The sequence below is a fragment of the Rhinoraja longicauda genome, chromosome 13, assembly GCF_053455715.1.
Source record: "Rhinoraja longicauda isolate Sanriku21f chromosome 13, sRhiLon1.1, whole genome shotgun sequence".
Lineage (NCBI taxonomy): Eukaryota > Metazoa > Chordata > Chondrichthyes > Rajiformes > Arhynchobatidae > Rhinoraja > Rhinoraja longicauda.
Window position 1 is genome coordinate 14114264 of NC_135965.1, and position 21810 is coordinate 14136073.

A 21810-nucleotide genomic window follows, 5' to 3' on the forward strand; every position below is an offset into this window, starting at 1 on the left:
AGATAAATATATTTTCTAGCAACCTAGTTATCAATAATTAATACAAGTGTGATATTGATTTGGGACATTACCCGTGGGTGGGCAGAGGATGTTTTGTGCAGGTAATGGTGGAGGTACTTACCAACATCAACATCTGTCAGCATCTTGTCAACAAACTGACAAAGAATCTGCCTTGGCTTCTGCACAACTATGTTATAATCTTCTGGACTGGCACTGTTTATAATAAAAGAACAAACAATTTTTCAGGATATGCCATATCTCAGTATAGCAACTGCTCTGCCCAAGATCACAAGAAAATCCTAAGAATTGTGGACAAACCCAGTCTACCATATAAACCAACTTTCCCTCATTTTCCCCCCTCCCTCTACCGATTGACTCCACTTTGCACTGCCTCAGGAAAGCAGCCAACATTATCAGGGATAACTAATACACCAATCTTTCTCTCTTTTTCCCTCTCAAGTCGGGATGAAGATACAAAAGCTGAAAGCACAATCAACCAACTTCTTCTGCGTTAATATCAGATTCTTGAACTGATCTTTCATATTATCAGGATATATTCCCGATCTTCTAATTTACCTCGTTGGGTTCCTGCACTTTCTCTCCAGCTGTAACTCCTAATTCTGCACTTTTTAATTTCTCTTTTGCACCACCTGCTGTATTCATGTATGGTATGATCTGCCTGGATAACATGCTGAACAAAGTTTATCGTAGCTCGGAACACTTGAGAATAATAAATCAACACAACCAATGTAAAGTTAACAAGTTAATTTGTACAAAACTGGTCAGTAAACAGTACACCAAGAGCTGGACCAGCAGCTGGTCAAGCAGTGAAAGATAACGCGCAAATCTGTCATTGAAAGGTAAACCAGTAAGGCAGACAGGAAGGAAAGAGTAGGAATTAACGGGTCCTTTTCAGAATGACAGGCAGTGACTAGTGGGGTGCTGCAAGGCTCGGTGCTGGGACCCCAGTTGTTTACAATTATGTATTAACGATTATGTATTCACGATTTAGACGAGGGAATTAAATGTAACATCTCTAAGTTTGCGGATGACACAAACCTGGGTGGCAGTGTGAGCTGCGAGGAGGATGCTATGAGGCTGCATGGTGACTTGAATAGGTTGGGCGAGTGGGCAGTAGCATGGCAGATGCAGTATAATGTGGATAAATGTGAGGTTATCCACTTTGGTGGCAAGAACAGGAAGGCAGATTATTATCTGAATGGTGTCAGATGAGGAGAAGGGGAGGTGCAATGAGACCTGGGTGTGCTTGTACAGCAGTCACTGAAAGTAAGCATGCAGGTACAACAGACAGTGAAGAAAGCCAATGGCATGTTGGCTTTCTTTGCGAGAGGATTTGTGTTTAGGAGCAAGGAGGTCCGACTGCAGTTATACAGGGCCCTGGTGAGACCACACCTGGACTATTGTGTGCAATTCTGGTCTCCTAATTTGAGGAAGGACATTATTGCTATTGAGGGAGTGCAACGTAGGTTCATCAGGTTAATTCCAGGGATGGCGGGACTGACATATGACGAAAGAATGGGTCGACTGGGCATGTATTCACTGGATTTTAGGATGAGAGGGGATCTTATGGAAACATATAAAATTCTTAGAGGATTGGACAGGCTAGATGCAGGAAAAATGTTCCTGATGTTGGGAGTCCAGAACCAGGGGGTCACAGTTTAAGAATAAGGGGTAGGCCATTTAGGACTGAGATGAGGAAAAACGTTTTCACCTATGGAGTTGTGAATCTCTGGAATTCTCTGCCACAGAAGGCAATGGAGGCCAATAGGGCCCTTGCACGGTAGGTCAAAAGGTCAAAGGGTGTGACGCAAGGAGTTGCTAAAGCATTCTGGAGGGCAAGCAAGCCTCTGGCATACACTCGTCACACACGCAACACTCTTACCTGGAAAATACCATCAAAGTGGTACGTTTTTGTGCTGCCTGTTCCACTGAGTTACTCCAGCATTTTGTCTACCTTCGATTTAAACCAGCATCTGCACTTCTTTCCTACACATTTTGTCTGTTCCACTGCAAAATCTCCTCACAGTATGGTTATTTTGAAGACGTTCTCCTCCTCTCTCCGACGAGAGTTCAGCAACATCCTCTCTTCCTGCTCCCTCGCTGTGATTCTGCTATATTATTTTATCAGGCCAAACCCTTGGCCATCCTTTTCTCCTTAACTTCATCCAGCCTGGCTACACACTCTGTCTCCATTGTCTTCCAATTCCAGCATTTAAGTAAGCTGATTTAAATCCCTCCACCACTGGTATCCATAACCTTAAAGGCTTTGCAGGAATATCTTTTGAAATCTAACCAGGGCCACTGCAATTGGTCTCCTGTGTACCAAAGCAAGAAAAAGGAACTGTGAAATATAAGCTCTTTTTCATTAAGCCCTAAGGAAGGACACAAAGTGCTGGAGTAACTCAACAGGTCAGGCAGCATCCCGGGAGAACATGGGCAGATGATGTTTTGAGCCGAGATCCTTCTTCAGATCAGTCTGAAGAAGGGTTATTTTGAAGACGTTCTCCTCCTCTCTCCGACGAGAGTTCAGCAAGACGTTCTCCTCCTCTCTCCGACGAGATCCCAAAACATCGCCTATCCATGTTCTTCAGGGATGCTACCTGACCTGCTGAATTATTCTGGCATACATGTCTTTCTCTGGTATAAACCAGCATCTGCAGTTCCTTGTTATTACAAGCCCCAAGGAACAGTGATTTGTAAGTTCTGTAGCTGGTATCTGGCTTATCATCTGTCATCAAAAGAGCATCTTGAAATTAAATATCATCTTCACCATAGAAAGAGGTCCCAAAGAACGCTACGACAAATGGCACAAAAAACACGACAAATTAGTCCACCCAGTCAATGAGTAAGGGTGAAAGAGCTAATGGCTATTAACTTTGCATGATGGGATGCTTGACCATAATAAAATGGTAGAATGAATAAAAAGCCTGAACTCTGAATAGCTGATATTTGCAATATTTCACCAGGCAGGATGCAACTATGTGATTCCAAAAGCATGTATGCCAGGCTTTGATAGTATATCCTGTTATGCCTGGGAAGAATATCTGGGAAAGACAATGGACAATGCTCTCGCTAAGATTAGGATGTGGTTAACTGTTGATTACTTGTGGGAATGTGTAAACAAGACCTTCTGTGGCATGATCAGGATCCTTACCTTCGACTAATGACATATTGTGTGGAATATTTTATGACTGTAGAGTGACAAGTATATTGTGTTCGATACAATTTGTGATTGATTTGAAGGAAATGTTGTGTAAAACATTCTTGCAGCAAATTCTGTATAAAAATGCTGCAAAAATGCTGTATCTTTGAGCGGATGCACAGGGAGTGCTGAGTATGGTTATACACCCTTTGCATTAGTCCCCCCACTCCCGTCTGACGATAATTAAAGCTTTTCTTGGTTTACCTTTAACTGTTTGTGTTGTCTGTTTTAAGAAACAAACTTTAACAAGGGTAGGGAGAATGTAGGAAAGAACTTGCTGGGGGTTATGGAGAAAATACCAGAGTTCAGAACCAGAGCAGAGAGAATCATATTCCATAAGTCATTTCCAGAAAGGTGGAAACAAAATAGAAAAATGGAATAAGGTCTGCTTCACGAGGAGAGAAATATTGAGGAATATCTGTCTATTTTCAGCTATAAGATGAATTATTTACTTTGATACGAAGAATTAAAACAAAAACAGATTTATTTAGAAAAATGTTAACATTCTGCTAAATAACACTGTAAAGAGTTACAAGAGTGCTGATGCATAAAACATACAAAATTAAAATGCTGTATGTCAAACGGTGTTTTGGCCTTTATTTCCAAAAGGAAAAAGAAAAACAGAATTTGAAACAAAAAATAAAGAACAGTGAGAACACTCAGCAGTCAAGTAGTATTTCAGAGAATCATAGAGGAATATAGGACAAAATATAAACCCATCATGTCTTGCTGATCATCAACAACCTAGCTATATTAATCTCATCTACAGTACTTCATTCTGAAGAAGGGTCTCGACCCGAAACATCACCCATTCCTTCTCTCCTGAGATGCTGCCTCACCTGCTGAGTTACTCCAGCATTTTGTGAATAAATACCTTCGATTTGTACCAGCATCTGCAGTTATTTTCTTGTACTTCATTTATTGCCTTTTATGCCTTGGCAATTCAAATGTTCATCCAGCCCTGTCTAATGTCTCCCTGACAATGACCAATATTGTATCCTCCATGTGGGTCAGGCCCTGCAGGAAAGTCTCCCATTTTCGTTAGTTCTTGCTACCTCTAATTGTAGAAACTTGTCTTCAACAAGAATGAGGAAGTGTTGTGGATTTTACTGGGGCGGTGAGATTGACATGGTTCAAAAAGCAGTGTATGTATATTTTGGTATGTAGTGCGAGGTTTGCAGCTGTACTAAGTTTATAGGGATTAAGTTAAGCAGCCTGTTGTGATTAAGCACTACAATTAGAAGGTATCACAAAATGCTGGAGTAACTCAGCGGGTCACACAGCATCACAGGAGAGAAGGAATGGGTGGCGTTTCGGGTCGAGTCCCTTCTTCAGACTACAATTATGTGGTGCTATTCATAAAGATTTTTGGTTGGGCCTGAAGTGTTGAAGGTTGGTGCTGATTTTGGCTTCAGAGTCTCTGGCAGAATTCCGACAAAATTCTGGCAAAAAACTGTGACAACTCAATGGCTGCTGGGACCAAAGACGGGTCCCGCTGTACTATAGTAAGTGCTTGCCTACAGTACACCGCTTGTCCTCCAGAAAGCGTGGCAACATTACGGGTCAGGGTCGTGACCTCACCGGCGTGCAAGAGCTCTATTCGCTGTATGTTTTCAAGAGAGTTAGATTTAGCTCATAGGGGTAAAGGAATCAAGGGATTTGGGGGAAAAGCAGCAACGGGGTACTGATTTTAGATGATCAGCCATGATCACATGGCTGGCTTGAAGGGCCGAATGGCCTACTCCTGCACCTACTTTCTGTCAGTGAAAGTTAAACCAGTCAGGTGGCCTCTGGGCAGGGCGGCATGAATGTAGTGCTCACCTCTCCAGCTCACGCAGGGCGGGTAGGATAGAGGCCATCTCCAGCCCCTGCTCACACATCTTGCCTCAGATTGAGGAGGAGCTTGACATAAATCGCACTCAACCGGTCGCCATCTCCCGTCGCGGGAGCAGCGCAAATCAACTGAGCGACTCAGGCTCCTGCCATCCCCGCCCAGAGCCTGGGCGCCGGGCGGGCCAGTCAATGCACGGCCTCCGCTTCTGCGAGCCGCGTCCTCGGGGGCCGACCTGTTAACGTCCGACCACGTCCACAGGCGCAAAACCCGTCCGCAGCTCAACCGCCGACACGCGCTGCAGCCTGGCCACGCCCACTACCGTCCAGCTCCGCCCACGGTCCCGCGCGAACCAGGGCCAGACCACGCCCACTACCTGGCAGATCACGCCCACTGCCCCGGCAGACCACGCCTACTGCCCCGACAGACCACGCCCACTGCCCGGCAGACCACGCCCATTACCCGCCAGACCACGCCCACGTCCCCGGCAGACCACGCCCATTGCCTCGCGCGCCCCTACAGACCACGCCCACTGCCTCCAAACGCCACGCCCAGAACAATCAACCAGGTCCCGCCCCCTGCCCCGAAAAACCCCGAGACCAAAGATGCCCGAGGCAGAGGTTGCATCGATCACGAGTGCCGCAGAGGAGCAATGGCTCTGAAAAGTTCTACCATGTTACTTGAAGTTACCCCAGCCGACGATATCTCAGGGATAATAGCAGTGTTTTGCCATGAACTCGCCCACAGAGGACCGGAAGTGCGACATGTTCAAATGTGTGGGACATTGGGCAGCATCGAGAACAGGCTCGTCCTTTCCAACGTAGACACAACATGCTGGAGTAACTCAGCCGGGCAGGCCGCATCTCTGGAGAGAAGGAATGGGTGACGTTTCGGGTCGAGCCCTTCGGGTCTGATGGATTTTTTCCTAATACATTCAGAGGCTTGGGAACAGCTCTATCCAAGACCGCAAGAAATTGCAGAAAATTATGGATGGAGCTCAGACCATCACATAGACCAAGAGATGTTGCCTGACCCCCTGAGTTACTCCATCATTTAGTGTGTACCTTCGATTTAAACCAGCATCTGCAGTTTTCTTTCCTACCCATCCTTTCCAACACTGGGGGCAGGTAAAACCTCAACTTATAATGACACCTGGGTGCTGCCAGCCAAAAGCACAGCATGGTACTCTTCCAGTCGGTCTGGTCCCATCCATTGCTACAGCGTTGAGTGGAATTCAGCCAGTGAGCTGTTACTGCCAAGAAAGTTGCCTTCCACTGAAGGACACAAATTAAGTCTCTCAGCTCCTCTAGGCTTTTTGGCTGATCCAGACTCACCTCACAGTTTTATTTTTTTTAAACTTTAAAATAAACTTTTCATAAAAATATATATCCAAGAATTACAAAAAAAATTAATAGCTTCCTCCACTTTCAATCAATAATACATACAGAGGTAGACACAAAATGCTGGAGTAACTCAGCGGGTCAGGCAGCATCTCGGGAGAGAAGGAATGGGTGATGTTTTGGGTCCAGACCCTTCTTAACATAGATAGAAACATAGAAAATAGGTGCAGGAGTAGGCCATTCGGCCCTTCGAGCCTGCACCGCCATTCAATATGATCATGGCTGATCATCCAACTCAGTATCCCGTACCTGCCTTCTCTCCTTACCCCCTGATCCCTTTAGCCACAAGGGCCACGTCTAACTCCCTCTTAAATATAGCCAATGAACTGGCCTCAACTACCTTCTGTGGCAGAGAATTCCACAGATTCACCACTCTGTGTGAAAAAAAAGTTCTCATCTCGGTCCTAAAAGACTTCCCCCTTATCCTTAAACTGTGACCCCTTGTTCTGGACTTCCCCAACATCGGGAACAATCTTCCTGCATTTAGCCTGTCCAACCCCTTAAGAATTTTGTAAGTTTCTATAAGATCCCCCCTCAATCTTCTAAATTCCAGCGAGTACATGCCAAGTCTATCCAGTCTTTCTTCACACGAAAGTCCTGCCATCCCAGGAATCAATCTGGTGAACCTTCTCTGTACTCCCTCTATGGCAAGAATGTCTTTCTTCAGATTAGGAGATCAAAACTGTACGCAATACTCCAGGTGTGGTCTCACCAATGCCCTGTACAACAAAATCTATTAAGACAGATAGATTTTTTCCTAATACATTCAGAGGCTTGGGAACAGCTCTATCAAAGACCGCAAGAAATTGCAGAGAGTTATGGATGTAGCTCAGACCATCACATAAACCAATCTTCCTTCCATGGATTCCATCTACACTTCACACTACCTCAGTAAGACCACCAGCATAATCAAGGACTAGTCCCACGCCAGTCACTCCCTCTTCTCCTATCTGCCATCAGGCAAGAGGAACAGAACTTTGAAAATGCATACCTCCAGATTCAGGGATAGTTTCTTCCTGTTAACCAGCTGTTATCAGGCAACTGAAATGTTCTCTCATCAGCTAGAGTGCAGTCCTGACCTCCCATCTACTTTATTGGAGACCTTTGAACTATTTTTAGTCGGACTTTGTACTAAACTATATATCCTTTATCCTGTATATCTGTACACTGGACAGCCTGATTGTAATCATGTATTGTCTTTTCATTGATTGGATATTACACAACAAAAAATCTTTTCAATGTACCTCCGTACACATGACAATAATAAACTAAACTAAATTAAAGTTTTCTCAGTTCTAGGCATTTGTAGTGCAAGCATGTTTTGTATGCAGAGCATCAATGTCCTTTATGTGATCCTCTTTCGTCCCACCAGCCACCGCATCTTGTACATCATACTTTGGCAATTCCCCAAGCTGCACCTTGACCCCATTACCAGTTATATCTTTCCCTCTCCCGTGTTTCTGCTTTCTGCAGGAACCACTCTCTATGTGTCTCCATGGTCAAGTCATCACTTACAACCCACTCTTCTTGTTCCTTAGCATTTTCCCATTAGCATTTTCTCCAGCAACCCAAGGACATGCAACACTTGTCCTTGCATCAATAGACAATAGGCAATAGGTGCAGGAGTAGGCCATTCGCCCCTTCAATGTGATCATGGCTGATCATCCACGATCAGTGCCCCGTTCCTGCCCGCTCCCCATACCCCCTGACTCCGCTATCATTAAGAGCTCTATCTCACTCTCTTGAAAGCATCCAGAGAATTGGCCTCCACTGCCTTCTGAGGCAGAGAATTCCACAGATTTACAACTCTGAGTGAAAAAGTTTTTCCTCATCTCCGTTCTAAATGGCCTACCCTTTATTCTTAAACTGTGGCCCCTGGTTCTGGACTCCCCCAACATCGGGAACATCAGCTCCCTCACCTTCATCTAAGGGCCTAAACAATCCTTCCAAGTGAGGCAGAAATTCACATGCACCTCTTCCAACCTTGTCTGCTGTATTCGGAGCTTTTGATGTAACCTTCTCCACATCTGCAAGACTAAATGAAGTTGAGGCAACTGTTTTGCAGACCACCTATGCTCTGTCCACAACATCCATCTCACGCGCCCGGTTCCATACACATCCAGAGGTCCCAGAACAGATCCCTACAGAACACCACTGGTCACAGACCTCCAGATAGAATAACACCCTTCCACCACTACCTTAGAAAATTATGACATCTCTAAGAAGCCACTGGCAAATGTCTTTAATCCTTCCATTCAAAGAAGGGAATTGCCTGTGTGACTAATATCCAAATTTAACATGCTCATGGCAGAATCCATGTGCACACATTATCTTCCTTTTTGGCTCTTGAGTCTCGATGGATTTTTACTAATTCCACGTTAAAATATTACTTGTGTAATATCAATATAACTTTGCCGTACTTTATTTTACAAAAGATCCTCAAGTTGAAACATTAACTCTGTTTCTCTTTCTGCAGATGCTGCCTGGCCTTCTAAATGTTTCCAGCATTTTCTGCATATTAAAATATGTAATACCTGTTTCTGCCACTAGATGTTACAACATACTACGAGGAATGGGCCTAACGGGTCCACTTGGTCTAGTGCTTATTGTAATCGCATATGTTTCCTTTAATACAACATTTCGAGAATAATGCTCTAAATTGTAGAGGAAGCTCTCAGTGTTATAATTAAGAGCACTGTTGTGTAAACTGGCTACTAATAATGTTTCAAATTTAACTTCTGAAGGTTTTTTGGGTGAATCATCTTTATCTTTCACCTATTCCTGGTTTGACTGATCTTTGATTGGAAGGTGCAATTAAACATTTTGTGTAGCTATTAAAAGATAAAAGACAGCAGTCTGCTGCTTCTTGCTCCCTGACCTGCTTTCCTCCAACAAATGGCCCTCCAGTCAAGTTCCAGTTCCACAGGTACCCACCTCCCCCATACAAAGTCTGAAGAGTTTGGAGTCTGAAGAAGGGCCCATCCCAAAGCATCATTTTTCCATGTTCTCCAGTGATGCCATCTGATCTGCTGAGCTACTCCATACTTTGCGTCTTTTTGCCCCCATACAAAGGATAGAAAATGAAATTGTGATTCAAAAGACTGCAGATACTGGAATTGGAAGCATAAAGAATGTGTTGGAGGAACTCAGCAGTCAGGTAGCACCGTGGAGGAAAATGGATAGTCATTGTTTCAGGTCTGAATTAAATTGGGGGATTGAATCAATGTCAGCCTTTCATTACAGCGTCAGTGACCCGGATTCGATCCTGCCTATGGGTGCTGTCCGTACGAAGTTTGTATGTTCTCCCTGTGACCGCGTGGGTTTTCCCCAGGTGCTCCAGTTTCCTCCCACACTCCTTAGACGTACAGGTTTGTAGGTTAATTGACTTAGGTAAAGATTGTAAATTGTCCCTAGAGTGCAGGATAATGCTAGTGTACAAGGATTGCTGGTTGGCGTAGATTCGGTGGGCTGAAGGGCCTATTTCCGCGCTGTATCTTTAAACTGAACTAAACCTTGCTTCCATTCCCGAAGAAAGATCACCCCAACCGCAGTAGTTAAGCTCCACTGGACAGACAACATTTTAGGTGTACACACAAGTATATCACAAGCAGCAATCAATATTGAAATATTAATAGAAATGGTTGAAAGCACAAATATGAAGATGCAAAACTCAGTGTCAGATCATCCAATGCTAACGTGGGTCAGCAAACGGAGGGCTGATGGACAACCAACGAGAGTCAAGAATGTCAAGAGTGTGTAGGAGGGTGTAAGAGGGTGCAGGATTCCAAGAACGTTAATCTGCAAGTCGAATCGGTAGTAAGGAAGGCAAATTCAATGCTAGCATTTATTTCAAGAGGGCGAGAATACAAAAACAGGGATGTAATGCTGAGGCTCTATAAGGCATTGGTCAGGCTGCATTTGGAGTATTGCGAGCAATTTTGCGCACCATATCTGACTGAGGAAGGATGTACTGGCTCTGGAGAGGGTCCAGAGGAGGTTTACAAGAATGATCCCAGGAATGAGTGGGTTAACATATGATAAGTGTTTGACAGCACTGGACCTGTACTCGCTAGACCTCATTTAAACTTACCGAATAGTGAAAAGCATGAATAGAGTGGATATGGAGAGGATGTCAAGAATCTATTTATCTCGGCCTTAAAAATATACATTGACAGCCTCAGAATTAAAGGATGTTCCTTTAGGAAAGATGAGGAGGAATGTCTTTAGTCAGAGGGTGGTGAATCTATGGAATTCTTTTCCACAGAAGGCTCTGGAGGCTGTCAATGTATATTTTTAAGGCCGAGATAGATAGATTCTTGATTAGTACAGGTGTCAAGGGCTATGGGGAGAAGGCAGGAGAATGGGATTAGGAGGGGGAGATGGAAACATAGAAAATAAGTGCAGAAGTAGGCCATTTGGCCCTTCGAGCCAACACCGCCATTCAATATGACCATGGCTGATCATCTAAAATCAGTACCCCGTTCCTGCCTTCTCCCCATATCCCTTAATTACGCTAGCCCTTAAAGTTAAATCTAACTATCTCTTGAAAACATCTAGTGAATTGGCCTCCACTGCCTTCTGTGGCAGGGAATTCCACAGATTCACAACAATCTGGGTAAAAAAGCTTTTCCTAAATGGCCTACCCCTTATTCTTAAACTATGGGGAACTAACATGGGGAACATTTTTTAAAGTACTAAGAAAGTGAATCAAGATCTGCTAGAAACGTTGGTAAAAGTCGATTAATAGTGAGAGAAAGAGAATAAGTACATAATATTGAAATCACAGACAGTGATAACAAATTGAATCTCCACTAAATCACTGGAAACCCTTGAAATTCACAATGTAACATTATTCTGTATTCTTCATACGTATTCCCAACTTTCTTTGGTATTTAATATTCAGTATATGTAGTAAATAATAATTATTTAACACATATAAAACACGATTGCTGAATATCTGAAATGACGTACATTAATATTACATACGTGCTTTCACAAGCTATCGCAAATATTGCAGACCAATGGACTGCCTTCAGAATTGTAGCACAACCATTCATGGGGTATTTGCAGCATTAAATTTGCGTGAATTAACACAAAGGAAGAAAATAATAGTTTCGAGTCGAAAACAAAATAAACAGATAGCACAAGAACTTCTGCAAGCAATGGTTTTATATCCGCGTATAATTTTGAACAATGCAGGACATCTGTCGCTGAAACTCAAGTGCAGGAGATTGGTGCTTAAGCCTTCAATCTCCCTGTTCACAGAAACTGACAGGCCGAGCCAAGGCGACAATTAAAGCTGGCCGTGTTCACACGCAGAGAGAATTGCAAGACCAACATTGCAGCAAAATCCATGAACTGTTGTATTCATCCAGCATTTCTCCACTGATGCAGACGAAAGCGTCCTGCAAGGGTCATAGCAACTGTTGCTATGTGCCCCAGGGCGTCATTGGCCCGATGCAACTTTCTCACCTGAAAGCCCACCTCCCTGTTTGCTGTGGATCCGATTGGATCTCTCCTGTATTTGACAGCAGAGGAAGCACCTGGGTAACTGGCAAGTCGTCAATTACATGAGTTCACAAAAGGGCTGATCTTTGGCCAGTTTCTCTTTTGCGGTGTGTTGTCTCACACCTGCTCTCTATTGCGACTAGATTCGCCCCGTAAGTAATTTCTATGTTTTTTTTGTTTTAACATATAAAAAACGCTTAATTGTTTATGGGGGAAAAAAAGAAGTTATTTTTTTAACAAATGTGATTAGCGGTTTCGTTCTGGTCAAACGTAGCACTTGTAAAATGCTACAAACTCTGTGCAAGTTGATATATATTCGCAATGTTTTCGAAACACTATTGAAACAACTTCTGCACGCTTCATCTCTGAAGATTTGGATTACTTTTAAGTATTAAATTGAAGGGTTCCTGAAAGATTATGGGCGGAATGTTGGTCAACAATGTAATGAGCTATCCGGCTATTGTTACAAACCGGTTTATTGTTAGTGTTTCAGACCTGGCTTTGTGTGCAGCGTCATTGTTACACTAATCCTTTGTTAGACGGCCGAGTGAACTTTTGAGGAGTTCTGAAATATAGAAGAAATGAAGAAACACGTTACTTGTTTCACTTTAACAAAACAGTTGTTTGTTCCTTATTGTACAGTCAATTCTCTATTGAATCTGCACTAAATCTATCACGTACAGTTGGTTCACGGCAGCAGTTCTTTACTTCACCGGTTGCTTTGGAGTGGCCTATTGATCTTGTTTGCACCAGCATTTTTTTTTCTGTTTTGATATTTTTCTCTTTTTACTGAACTTGTAATCGAGAGAATACTTTCAAAGATATTACTTTTAGTTATATTTTATTCAGGAATGAGAGCCATCTAATTCAGTAAATAATCTCCATTAAAATCAACAGTTGGAATGTCACCTTGAACTTGTGGATTAAAGCCATTTTTATTTGCACGTGGAAGACTAAATATGTATTTCATGATGTATGTTACATTGATAGACACAAATAATGTGTACAGTATTGCAAGGTAGTAGACATATTGGACTCGTGTGAAGGGAACGTTGTGAGCTTCTGTCCCTGACTGCTGATTTTTTGATCTTTTGCTGTTTTTGCGTAGTGAAAAACGAACTTGTTAACATGAAAAAAAGAGAACCCAGTTGTAGAAAAAGTGTGACCATTTCCCCTCTTTTAATTCTGTTCATCTCCTTGCATGATGTTCAGAGGCACTTTATGGCATCTTCAAATGCAGTCAAGATTGCAATGCTGAAAACATGGAAGACTGTTTGCATGCAGCAATGTGAAAATTTAAAAAATGCCAATCCTGGAAAACTAAAATAAAAATATGGTTTGTGGAAAGTGAAATGCTTAATGTTTCAGGTCAGAGGTCCTTTGTCAGAATTGGGAAAGAAGGATTTAAAAAAAAAAAAGTAATTTTAAGTGCTGAGAATGTAGCAGGGAAGATGGATAGAACAAATCAAATTATCCAAGGTCCTGTGATGATAATGACTAGATAATCTGGGGCTTTTTTGGGAGGGGCTAATGTTGACCAAGATACTGCAGGTAACTTGGTAGCTCACCATATTTTAGAGATTAACAGCACAAACAGGCTCACCATGCCCCATATTGGCTCTGTATTCTTCTAGTCTAGATCTTTCTTTAATGTTTTTAGAGTAAACTTTCTTTGTAAGATTAAGAGCACCTTTTCAGTGGCTGTCTGGGGTGCACAACTCGGCATCTTTGAAGCAGGTGAGAATGATCATTTATCTGCCAAGAGCATTTCTAATGATGTAATATGGTGGTATATAATCTAAAGTTAAATCGAAAAATGAATGTATGAGATGCATGCATGTACCAAAGTCAATCAGTAATAGTGTTGTGGCATGTGGAATCAGTCAATAATCTTTTGCCCAAATTTCTGTTACGCTGAGTTTGAATTGACGCCTTCTGGAGGTGCCGCTGAGACCCGGGCCTCGCGGGTCGAAGGTGGAGCATCACAGGTCGGAACCTAGTGGGCCGGAGCCCCTCGGGTCGGAAGTGGAGCCTCACGGGTCACTGAAGCTCGTGGCCAACGGCCCCTGAGTCTGTGGAGCCCACTGATGGCGCCGGACGAGGACGGAGCAAGTGGAAATGAGGACGCCGTTGCTGGGGGAAGAAACAAAGGAGGACACGGCGTGGGGCGACCGCCGTGAGAGATGGGAAAGAGCAGCCAGTGGGGACAAAGTGTGGAGGGACTTCCATGAGGGAGGGGGAAGAACAATGAAGGGCCCGGAGTAGGGGGAACACCATGAGGAGGGGCGGGGGGGGGGGGGGGCGAGAGATGGGAGAACAAAGGGGGACCTGGCACAGGGGTGCTTTGTAAGTGCCCTTTATGGGTGACTATTTGCATATCTTAGATATGCAAACAAAGAATTTCACTGTGATGTCGCATGTGACAATAAAGTATTCAATTAAATTATTTTGCTTATTTTACCGTAGAAGTTAATATGGAGAGATGGAGCTTTACTGAAAAGGAAAAAGTGTTGGTGGAACTGCAGATGCTGGTTAATACACAAAAGGAGGCAATGTGCTGGAGGAACTCAGCAAGTTCGGCAGCACCTCTGGAGAGCATGGCAAGGTGATGTTTCGAGTCCATGTTCTCCAGGGATGCTGTCTGACCTGCCGAGTTACTCCAACGCTATGTGTCCATTGGTGGGCAAGTTAAGTGTTTGTGCTCAATTTGTTTGGTGCGTCAGAGAAACCTCTATGCTCATCCTCTTCACTAGGGCAAGAAGAAACGAAAGTAAATGAGTGGAAGCTGGATGTAAAACAATCAACTATCTTATTGAAACAAAGAACTGTCGATGCTTGTTTATACCAAAGATAGACACAATGTGCCCCAGTAGCCAGCAGGTCAGGGAGCATCTCTGGAGAAAAAGGATAGGTGACATTTTGGATTGGGGCCCTTCTTCAGACCCTCTTCTTTGTCAAGGAGATCTTCTTGTATTGTAATAAACAATTTTATTTGCCACCAAAATGTACTGTAGTGCATGATTTTGCTTGACCTTATCTGTCATTCAGTTTGTGTGGTGAACAGTATAAAATCAAGAGTCGAGTGTTTAATTGTCATGTGTACTAACAACAGAACAATTAAATTCTTATTTGCAGCAGCATTACAGGCCTGTAAACGCTACACAGAATATATAATGAACAAAAGAAAATTCAATAAGTAAATGACCCCAATATAAGTTTTCTAATATCTTTTCAAATAAAAGTGAAGAAATTTTTGCAGAGCTTTGAAGACATCAAGATGTACAATATTGTCTTTATCATTTAGGGACATTGTCAGTGATAATAAATTTTTCGTTTTCAAACCAATGAATTCTGTATGATTTGTAGAATTATTTTGACTTTACTTCACAAGTTGTATCCTGAACTGTTCCACTCCAAAATCTCGCATACCAACTAATGGAGAGTCATTAGAGCTTTCCAGCATGGAAACTGTCCCTTCGGCCCAACTCAACGATGCAGACCATGGTTAGCTAACTGAGCTTGTTCCATTTATGTAGAACATAGCACTTGGAACAGTACAGCACAGGAACAAGCCCTTTGGTCCTCAGAGTCTGTGCTAAACAGATTTCTAAGTTAAACTAATCTGCCTGCATGTGATCTGTATCCCTCCATTTCTTGCTGTATCCACGTACCTATCTAAAAGCCTATTAAATGCCACTGTCACACCCACCACCATCCCTAACAGCACGTTCCAAGTCCCCAGTATTCTCTGAATTAAAACACAAAAAACCTGCTCCACACATCTCCTTTAAATTTCCCCCCCTCTGACCTTAAAGCTATACCCTATCTTTGACATTTCCACCCTGGGAAAAAGATTCTGGCTGTTTGTCCTATCTAGGCCTCATAATTTTATAAATTTATATCGGGTCTCACCTCAACCACTGGTACTCCACAGAAAACAATCCAAGTTTGTCCAAACTTTCTGAATCCAAACCACCATGTTACTTTTAATCACGTGCATCTTAATCTTCTGGATCAAACTACCATGAAGGACTTAAATCCATCTAAACAACATCCACCGCCCTACCCTCGTCAATCACGTTCGTTACTTTCTCAAAAATCTCCAGTCAAGTTAGCAAGACGTGACCTTCCATGGTCAAAGCTTTGCTGACTGTCCCTAATTATCTGATTTTCTTCTTATACCGAAGAATCCAATCCAATAGCTTCCTTACCACTGACATGAGGCTCACCAGTCCACATATGTCTTGGATTGTATCTATTTCCCTCTGAAACAAATGAGTAACATTGGCTATGCTCCAGTCCTCTGCGACCACATCTGTGGCTGGAGAGGATACCATGTTCCTTGTCATGGCCACCTGCAATCTCCTTTTGTGTTTCTAAATGATCTGGGATAAAATCCTGGGCATTTATCCACCTTAATGCTTTTCGAAAGACCTAACATTACCTCCTACCTGATCTCAATCTGCCTAAACATTATTTGTGTACCCCATTCTGATCCAACTAACCTCCATTTGGCATGCAACCACTGCAAATTTTCTTATCCATGTCTTTGTACTTGCGTCTACCACTTTCTCTGGCAACTCTTTCAATATGGACATCACCCTCTATGTGGAAGCATTGACCCTTGCATCCTTTTTAAATCTTACTCCTCTCAACATAAACATATGTTTTCTACTTTGAGTAAAAAAGAATTTAACAGAATAATCAACTGCATTTATAACCGATCACCTTTTATTATCAGATGCAATTAATATCTATGGGGAATGTATATTTACATACAGCAGTAGCAGCAGCAATCAGCAGCAGTAGCAGCAGCAGAAACAGCAGCAGCAGCAGCAGAAACAGCAGCAGTAGCAGCAGCAAGCAGCAGCAGCAGCAAGCAGCACCAAGCTGTGTTGCTTGGGAAGTAGTGTGTGGGGATTGTGTGGGGATAGTAAGGAGTAAGACCTGTGTGATCTCCCGGACAAGTTTCGATCGCCTAGCTTGGGGTCGGAGAGGAATTTCCCGGATTTTTTCCCAAATTGGCCTGGGTTTTTTATCCGGTTTTTCGCCTCTCCCAGGAGATCACTCAGTTCTTTTGGGTGGGCGGTTGGAGCGGTTGGAGCAGCGGCCGGGCGGTAGGTTTAGTAACCGAGCACGGGGCTTTGTTTGGAGAGTATGACTGCCAGGGCAGTTTTTTGTTCTGGGTGTCGGATGTGGGGAATCTGGGAGTCTGATAGTCTTCCAGACATCCACATCTGCGCCAGGTGCGACGAGATGGGGCTCCTGAGGGACCGTATTAGGAACCTGGAGCGGCAGATTGATGACCTCCGTCTGGTCAGGGAGAGTAAGGAGGTTATAGATAGGAGTTACAGAGAGGTGGTCACTCCTAGACCACGGGAGGTAGACAAGTGGGTCACTGTTAGGGGGGGCAAGGAGCAGAGGCAGGGACTAGGGAGTACCCCGGTGGCTGTACCCCTTGGAAATAAGTACTCCTGTTTAAGTACTGTTGGGGGGGGACAGCCTACCTGGGGGCAGCGACGGTGCCCGGGCCTCTGGCAAGGAGTCCGGCCCTGTTGCTCAGAAGGGTAGGGAAAGGAAGAGGAGAGCGATAGTAATAGGGGACTCTATAGTGAGGGGGTCAGATAGGCGTTTCTGTGGACGCAGTCGGGAGACCCGGATGGTGGTTTGCCTCCCTGGTGCCGGTGTCCGGGATGTGTCTGAGCGTGTCCAGGATATCCTGAAAGGGGAGGGAGAGGAGCCAGAGGTCGTGGTACATATAGGTACCAACAATATAGGTAGGATAAGGGAAGAGGTCCTGAAAGGAGAATTTAGGGGGCTAGGAAGAGAGTTTAAAAAAAAAGGACTTCCAAAGCAATAATCTCAGGCTTACTGCCTGTGCCACGCGATAGTGAGAACAGGAATGGAGTGAGGTGGAGGATAAATAAGTGGCTGAGGAACTGGTGCAGGGAGCAGGGTTTCAAGTTTCTGGATCATTGGGACCTCTTCTGGGGGAAGTATGACCTGTACAAAAAGGATGGGTTGTATCTGAACCTGAGGGGAACCAATATCCTGGCGGGGAGATTTGCTAAAATAATTGCGGAGACTTTAAACTAGTACGGTTGGGGGGAGGGACTCAAACACAGATAGCTAACAGGCAGTGTGTGAGGCAGGAGGCAGAAAAGGGAAACACTCAGACCCAATATGTAGGAGAGAAAGAAGGGAAAAGAAATAAATTGAGAATAAGAAATGATGGGTCCCTTAAATGTGTATATTTTAATGCTAGGAGCATTGTAAGAAAGGTGGATGAGCTTAGAGCCTGGATTGACATCTGGAAGTATGATGTTGTGGCGATCAGTGAAACATGGTTGCAGGAGGGTTGCGATTGGCAATTAAATATTCCAGGATTTCATTGTTTCAGATGTGATAGAATCGGAGGGGCAAGAGGTGGGGGTGTTGCATTGCTTGTCAGGGAGGATATCACAGCAGTGCTTTGGCAGGACAGACTAGAAGGCTCGATTAGGGAGGCTGTTTGGGTGGAACTCAGAAATGAGAAAGGTTTAGCAACACTTATAGGGGTGTATTATAGACCGCCAAATAGGGAACGAGAATTGGAAGAGCAAATATGTAAGGAGATAGCAGATATTAGTAGTAAGCACAGAGTGGTGATTGTGGGTGATTTCAATTTTCCGTATATAGACTGGGAATCGCATTCTGTTAAAGGGCTGGATGGTTTGGAGTTTGTAAAATGTGTGCAGGATAGTTTTTTGCAGCAATACGTAGAGGTGCCTACCAGAGAAGGGGCAGTGTTGGACCTCCTGTTGGGAAATGAGATGGGTCAGGTGACGGAGGTATGTGTTGAGGAGCACTTTGGGTCTAGTGATCACAATGCCATTAGTTTTAATATCATTATGGAGAAGGTCAAATCTGGACCAAGGGTTGAGATTTTGGATTGGAGAAAGGCTAATTTTGAGGAGATGAGAAAGGATTTAAAAGGAGTGAAATGGAAATTTTTGTTTTATGAAAAGGATATAATAGAGAAATGGAGGATATTTAAAGGTGAAATTTTGAGAGTACAGAGTCTTTATGTCCCTGTTCGGTGGAAAGGAAAGAATAATAATTTGAAAGAGCCGTGGTTTTCCAGGGAAATTGGACACTTGGTTCGGAAAAAGAGGGAGATATACAATAAATATAAGCGGCAGGGAGTAAATGAGGTTCTTGAGGAATATAAAGAATGTAAAAGGAATCTTAAGAAGGAAATTAGAAAAGCGAAAAAAAGATATGAGGCTGCTTTGGCAAGTAATGTAAAAGTAAAACCCAAGGGGTTCTACAGATATGTCAATAGCAAAAGGATAGTGAGGGATAAAATTGGTTCATTAGAGAGTCAGAGTGGTCAGCTATGTGCTGAGCCGGAAGAAATGGGGGAGATATTAAACAATTTCTTTTCTTCGGTATTTACCGAGGAGAAGGATATTGAATTATGTGAGGTAAGCGAAACAAGTAGAGTAGTGATGGAAATTAGGAGGATTAAAGAAGAGGAGGTACGGACACTTTTGAAAAATATAAAAGTGGATAAGTCTCCAGGTCCTGATAGGATATTCCCTAGGACATTGAGGGAAGTTAGTGCAGAAATAGCAGGGGCTATGACGGAAATATTTCAAACGTCATTAGAAACGGGGATGGTGCCGGAAGATTGGCGCATTGCGCATGTTGTGCCCTTGTTTAAAAAAGGTTCTAAAAGTAAACCTAGCAATTATAGACCTATTAGTTTGACGTCTGTGGTGGGAAAATTAATGGAAAAGATACTTGGGGACAATATATATAATTATTTGGATAATCAAGGCCTGATTAGAAACAGTCAACATGGATTTGTGCCTGGAAGGTCATGTTTGACTAATCTTCTTGAATTTTTTGAAGAGGTTACCAGGGAAATTGATAAGGGCCAGGCTGTGGATGTTGTCTATATGGACTTCAGTAAGGCATTTGACAAGGTTCCACATGGAAGGTTGATTAAGAAGGTTAAATCGTTGGGTATTAATAGTGAGGTTGCAAGATGGATTCAACAATGGCTGAATGGGAGATACCAGAGGGTAACGGTTGACAATTGTATGTCAGGTTGGAGGCCAGTGTCTAGTGGAGTACCCCAAGGATCTGTGTTGGGTCCACTGTTGTTTGTCATTTACATTAATGATCTGGATGATGGTGTGGCAAATTGGATTAGTAAATATGCAGATGATACTAAGATAGGTGGAGTAGTTGATAGTGAGGTAGATTTTCAAAGTCTACAGAGAGACTTGGGCCTTTTGGAAGGGTGGGCTGAAAGATGGCAGATGGAGTTTAATGCTGATAAGTGTGAGGTGCTGCATTTTGGTAGGACAAATCAAAATAGGATGTACAGGGTAAATGGTAGGGAATTGAGGAATGCAGTGGAACAGAGGGATCTGGGAATAATTGTGCATTGTTCCCTGAAGGTGGAATCTCATGTGGATAGGGTGGTGAAGAAGGCGTTTGGTATGCTTGCCTTTATAAATCAGAGCATCGAGTATAGAAGTTGGGATGTAATGTTAAAATTGTACAGGGCATTGGTGAGGCCGAATCTGGAGTATGGTGTGCAGTTCTGGTCGCCAAATTATAGGAAGGATGTCGACAAAATGGAGAGGGTACAGAGGAGATTTACTAGAATGTTGCCTGGGTTTCAGCACTTATGCTACAGAGAGAGGTTGAACAGGTTGGGTCTTTATTCTTTGGAGCGTAGAAGGTTGAGGGGGGACTTGATAGAGGTTTTTAAAAATTTGAGAGGGACGTACAGAGTTGACGTGGGTAGGCTTTTCCCTTTGAGAGTGGGGAAGATTCCAACAAGGGGACATAGCTTCAGAATTGAGGGACAAAGGTTTAGGGGTAACATGAGGGGGAACTTCTTTACTCAGAGGGTGGTGGCTGTATGGAATGGGCTTCCGGTGGAAGTGGTGGAGGCTGGCTCGATTTTATTATTTAAGAGTAAATTGGATAGGTATATGGATAGGAGGGGATTAGAGGGTTATGGTCTGAGTGCAGGTAGATGAGACTAGGTCAGGGAGAATGGTCGGCGTGGACTGGTAGGGCTGGACAGGCCTGTTTCCATGCTGTAGTTGTTATATGTTATATGTTGTTATATTTACACTTAAGAATGTGGCAGTGAGCTGTTCCTTGAAGTATTTTCTACTATCGTGACCAACGTGAAATTTTCAGATCTTTACAATGGTTTTGTAGAGCGCTATCAGGATTTTTTTTAACAGTGAACCATGTAGGGAAGTAGCAATAAAATGATCAAAAGCTAAATCAAGGGAGTAGATTTTGGGGATCATCTTGAAAAGAATATAGTGAGATCTGTGAAAGTTTTAGGAAGGGAATTCCAGAGTTTAAGACTGAAGGAATTGAAATATGTCCACTGACGCATTGATGAATTAATTATAAGAGCCACAATTGGAGGTGTGCAGAGATCGCGGTTTGTTGACGGATTCTAGAATTAGGCGGGGATGAGAAAATGAAAACAAGAATGGGATTTTTTTAAATTGTAAGCAGATCAAGAGCCAATGTGTCTCGGTGAGCACAAATGTTATGTTAATGACCACCTCAAGATCTATGAAGAGGATCCTGGGAAATACGGATCACCTTTTAATATCTCAGGAACCACTTTTCAGTGAAGGTAGACATGAGCAACAGTTAACACTGCCTCCTGTATGCCAGCAAAACCTTTTTGGCATTTGCAGGCAAAAAGAGTATCTTGAGACCAAAAACTCGCTGAACAGCAGTAACCCCTGGCTGCTTGTATATTTGTCCAACCTGCATCAAGTACCTCAAAGCATTAGAGAAGTACTATGAGCACTCTC

The 21810-nt window shown here is 43.3% G+C and overlaps 2 protein-coding genes across 2 annotated transcripts in view; one reads left to right on the top strand and one right to left on the bottom strand.

Annotated features, from left to right (window-relative positions):
- The window catches only part of atr (ATR checkpoint kinase), an 83318-nt gene extending 77996 nt beyond the window's left edge, over positions 1-5322 (bottom strand). The window contains exons 1-2 of the mRNA XM_078410415.1: positions 5045-5322; positions 122-213 (exon numbers count right to left, since the gene is read on the bottom strand). Coding sequence (XP_078266541.1) covers positions 122-213; positions 5045-5103 — 151 coding nt within the window. The 5' untranslated portion in view covers positions 5104-5322. The remainder of the gene's footprint in view (positions 1-121; positions 214-5044) is intronic.
- A 6714-nt stretch (positions 5323-12036) lies between these two features.
- The window catches only part of LOC144599468 (plastin-1-like), a 93926-nt gene continuing 84152 nt past the window's right edge, over positions 12037-21810 (top strand). Inside the window, exon 1 of the mRNA XM_078410418.1 lies at positions 12037-12114. The gene's annotated coding sequence lies outside the window, so the exon portion shown is untranslated. The remainder of the gene's footprint in view (positions 12115-21810) is intronic.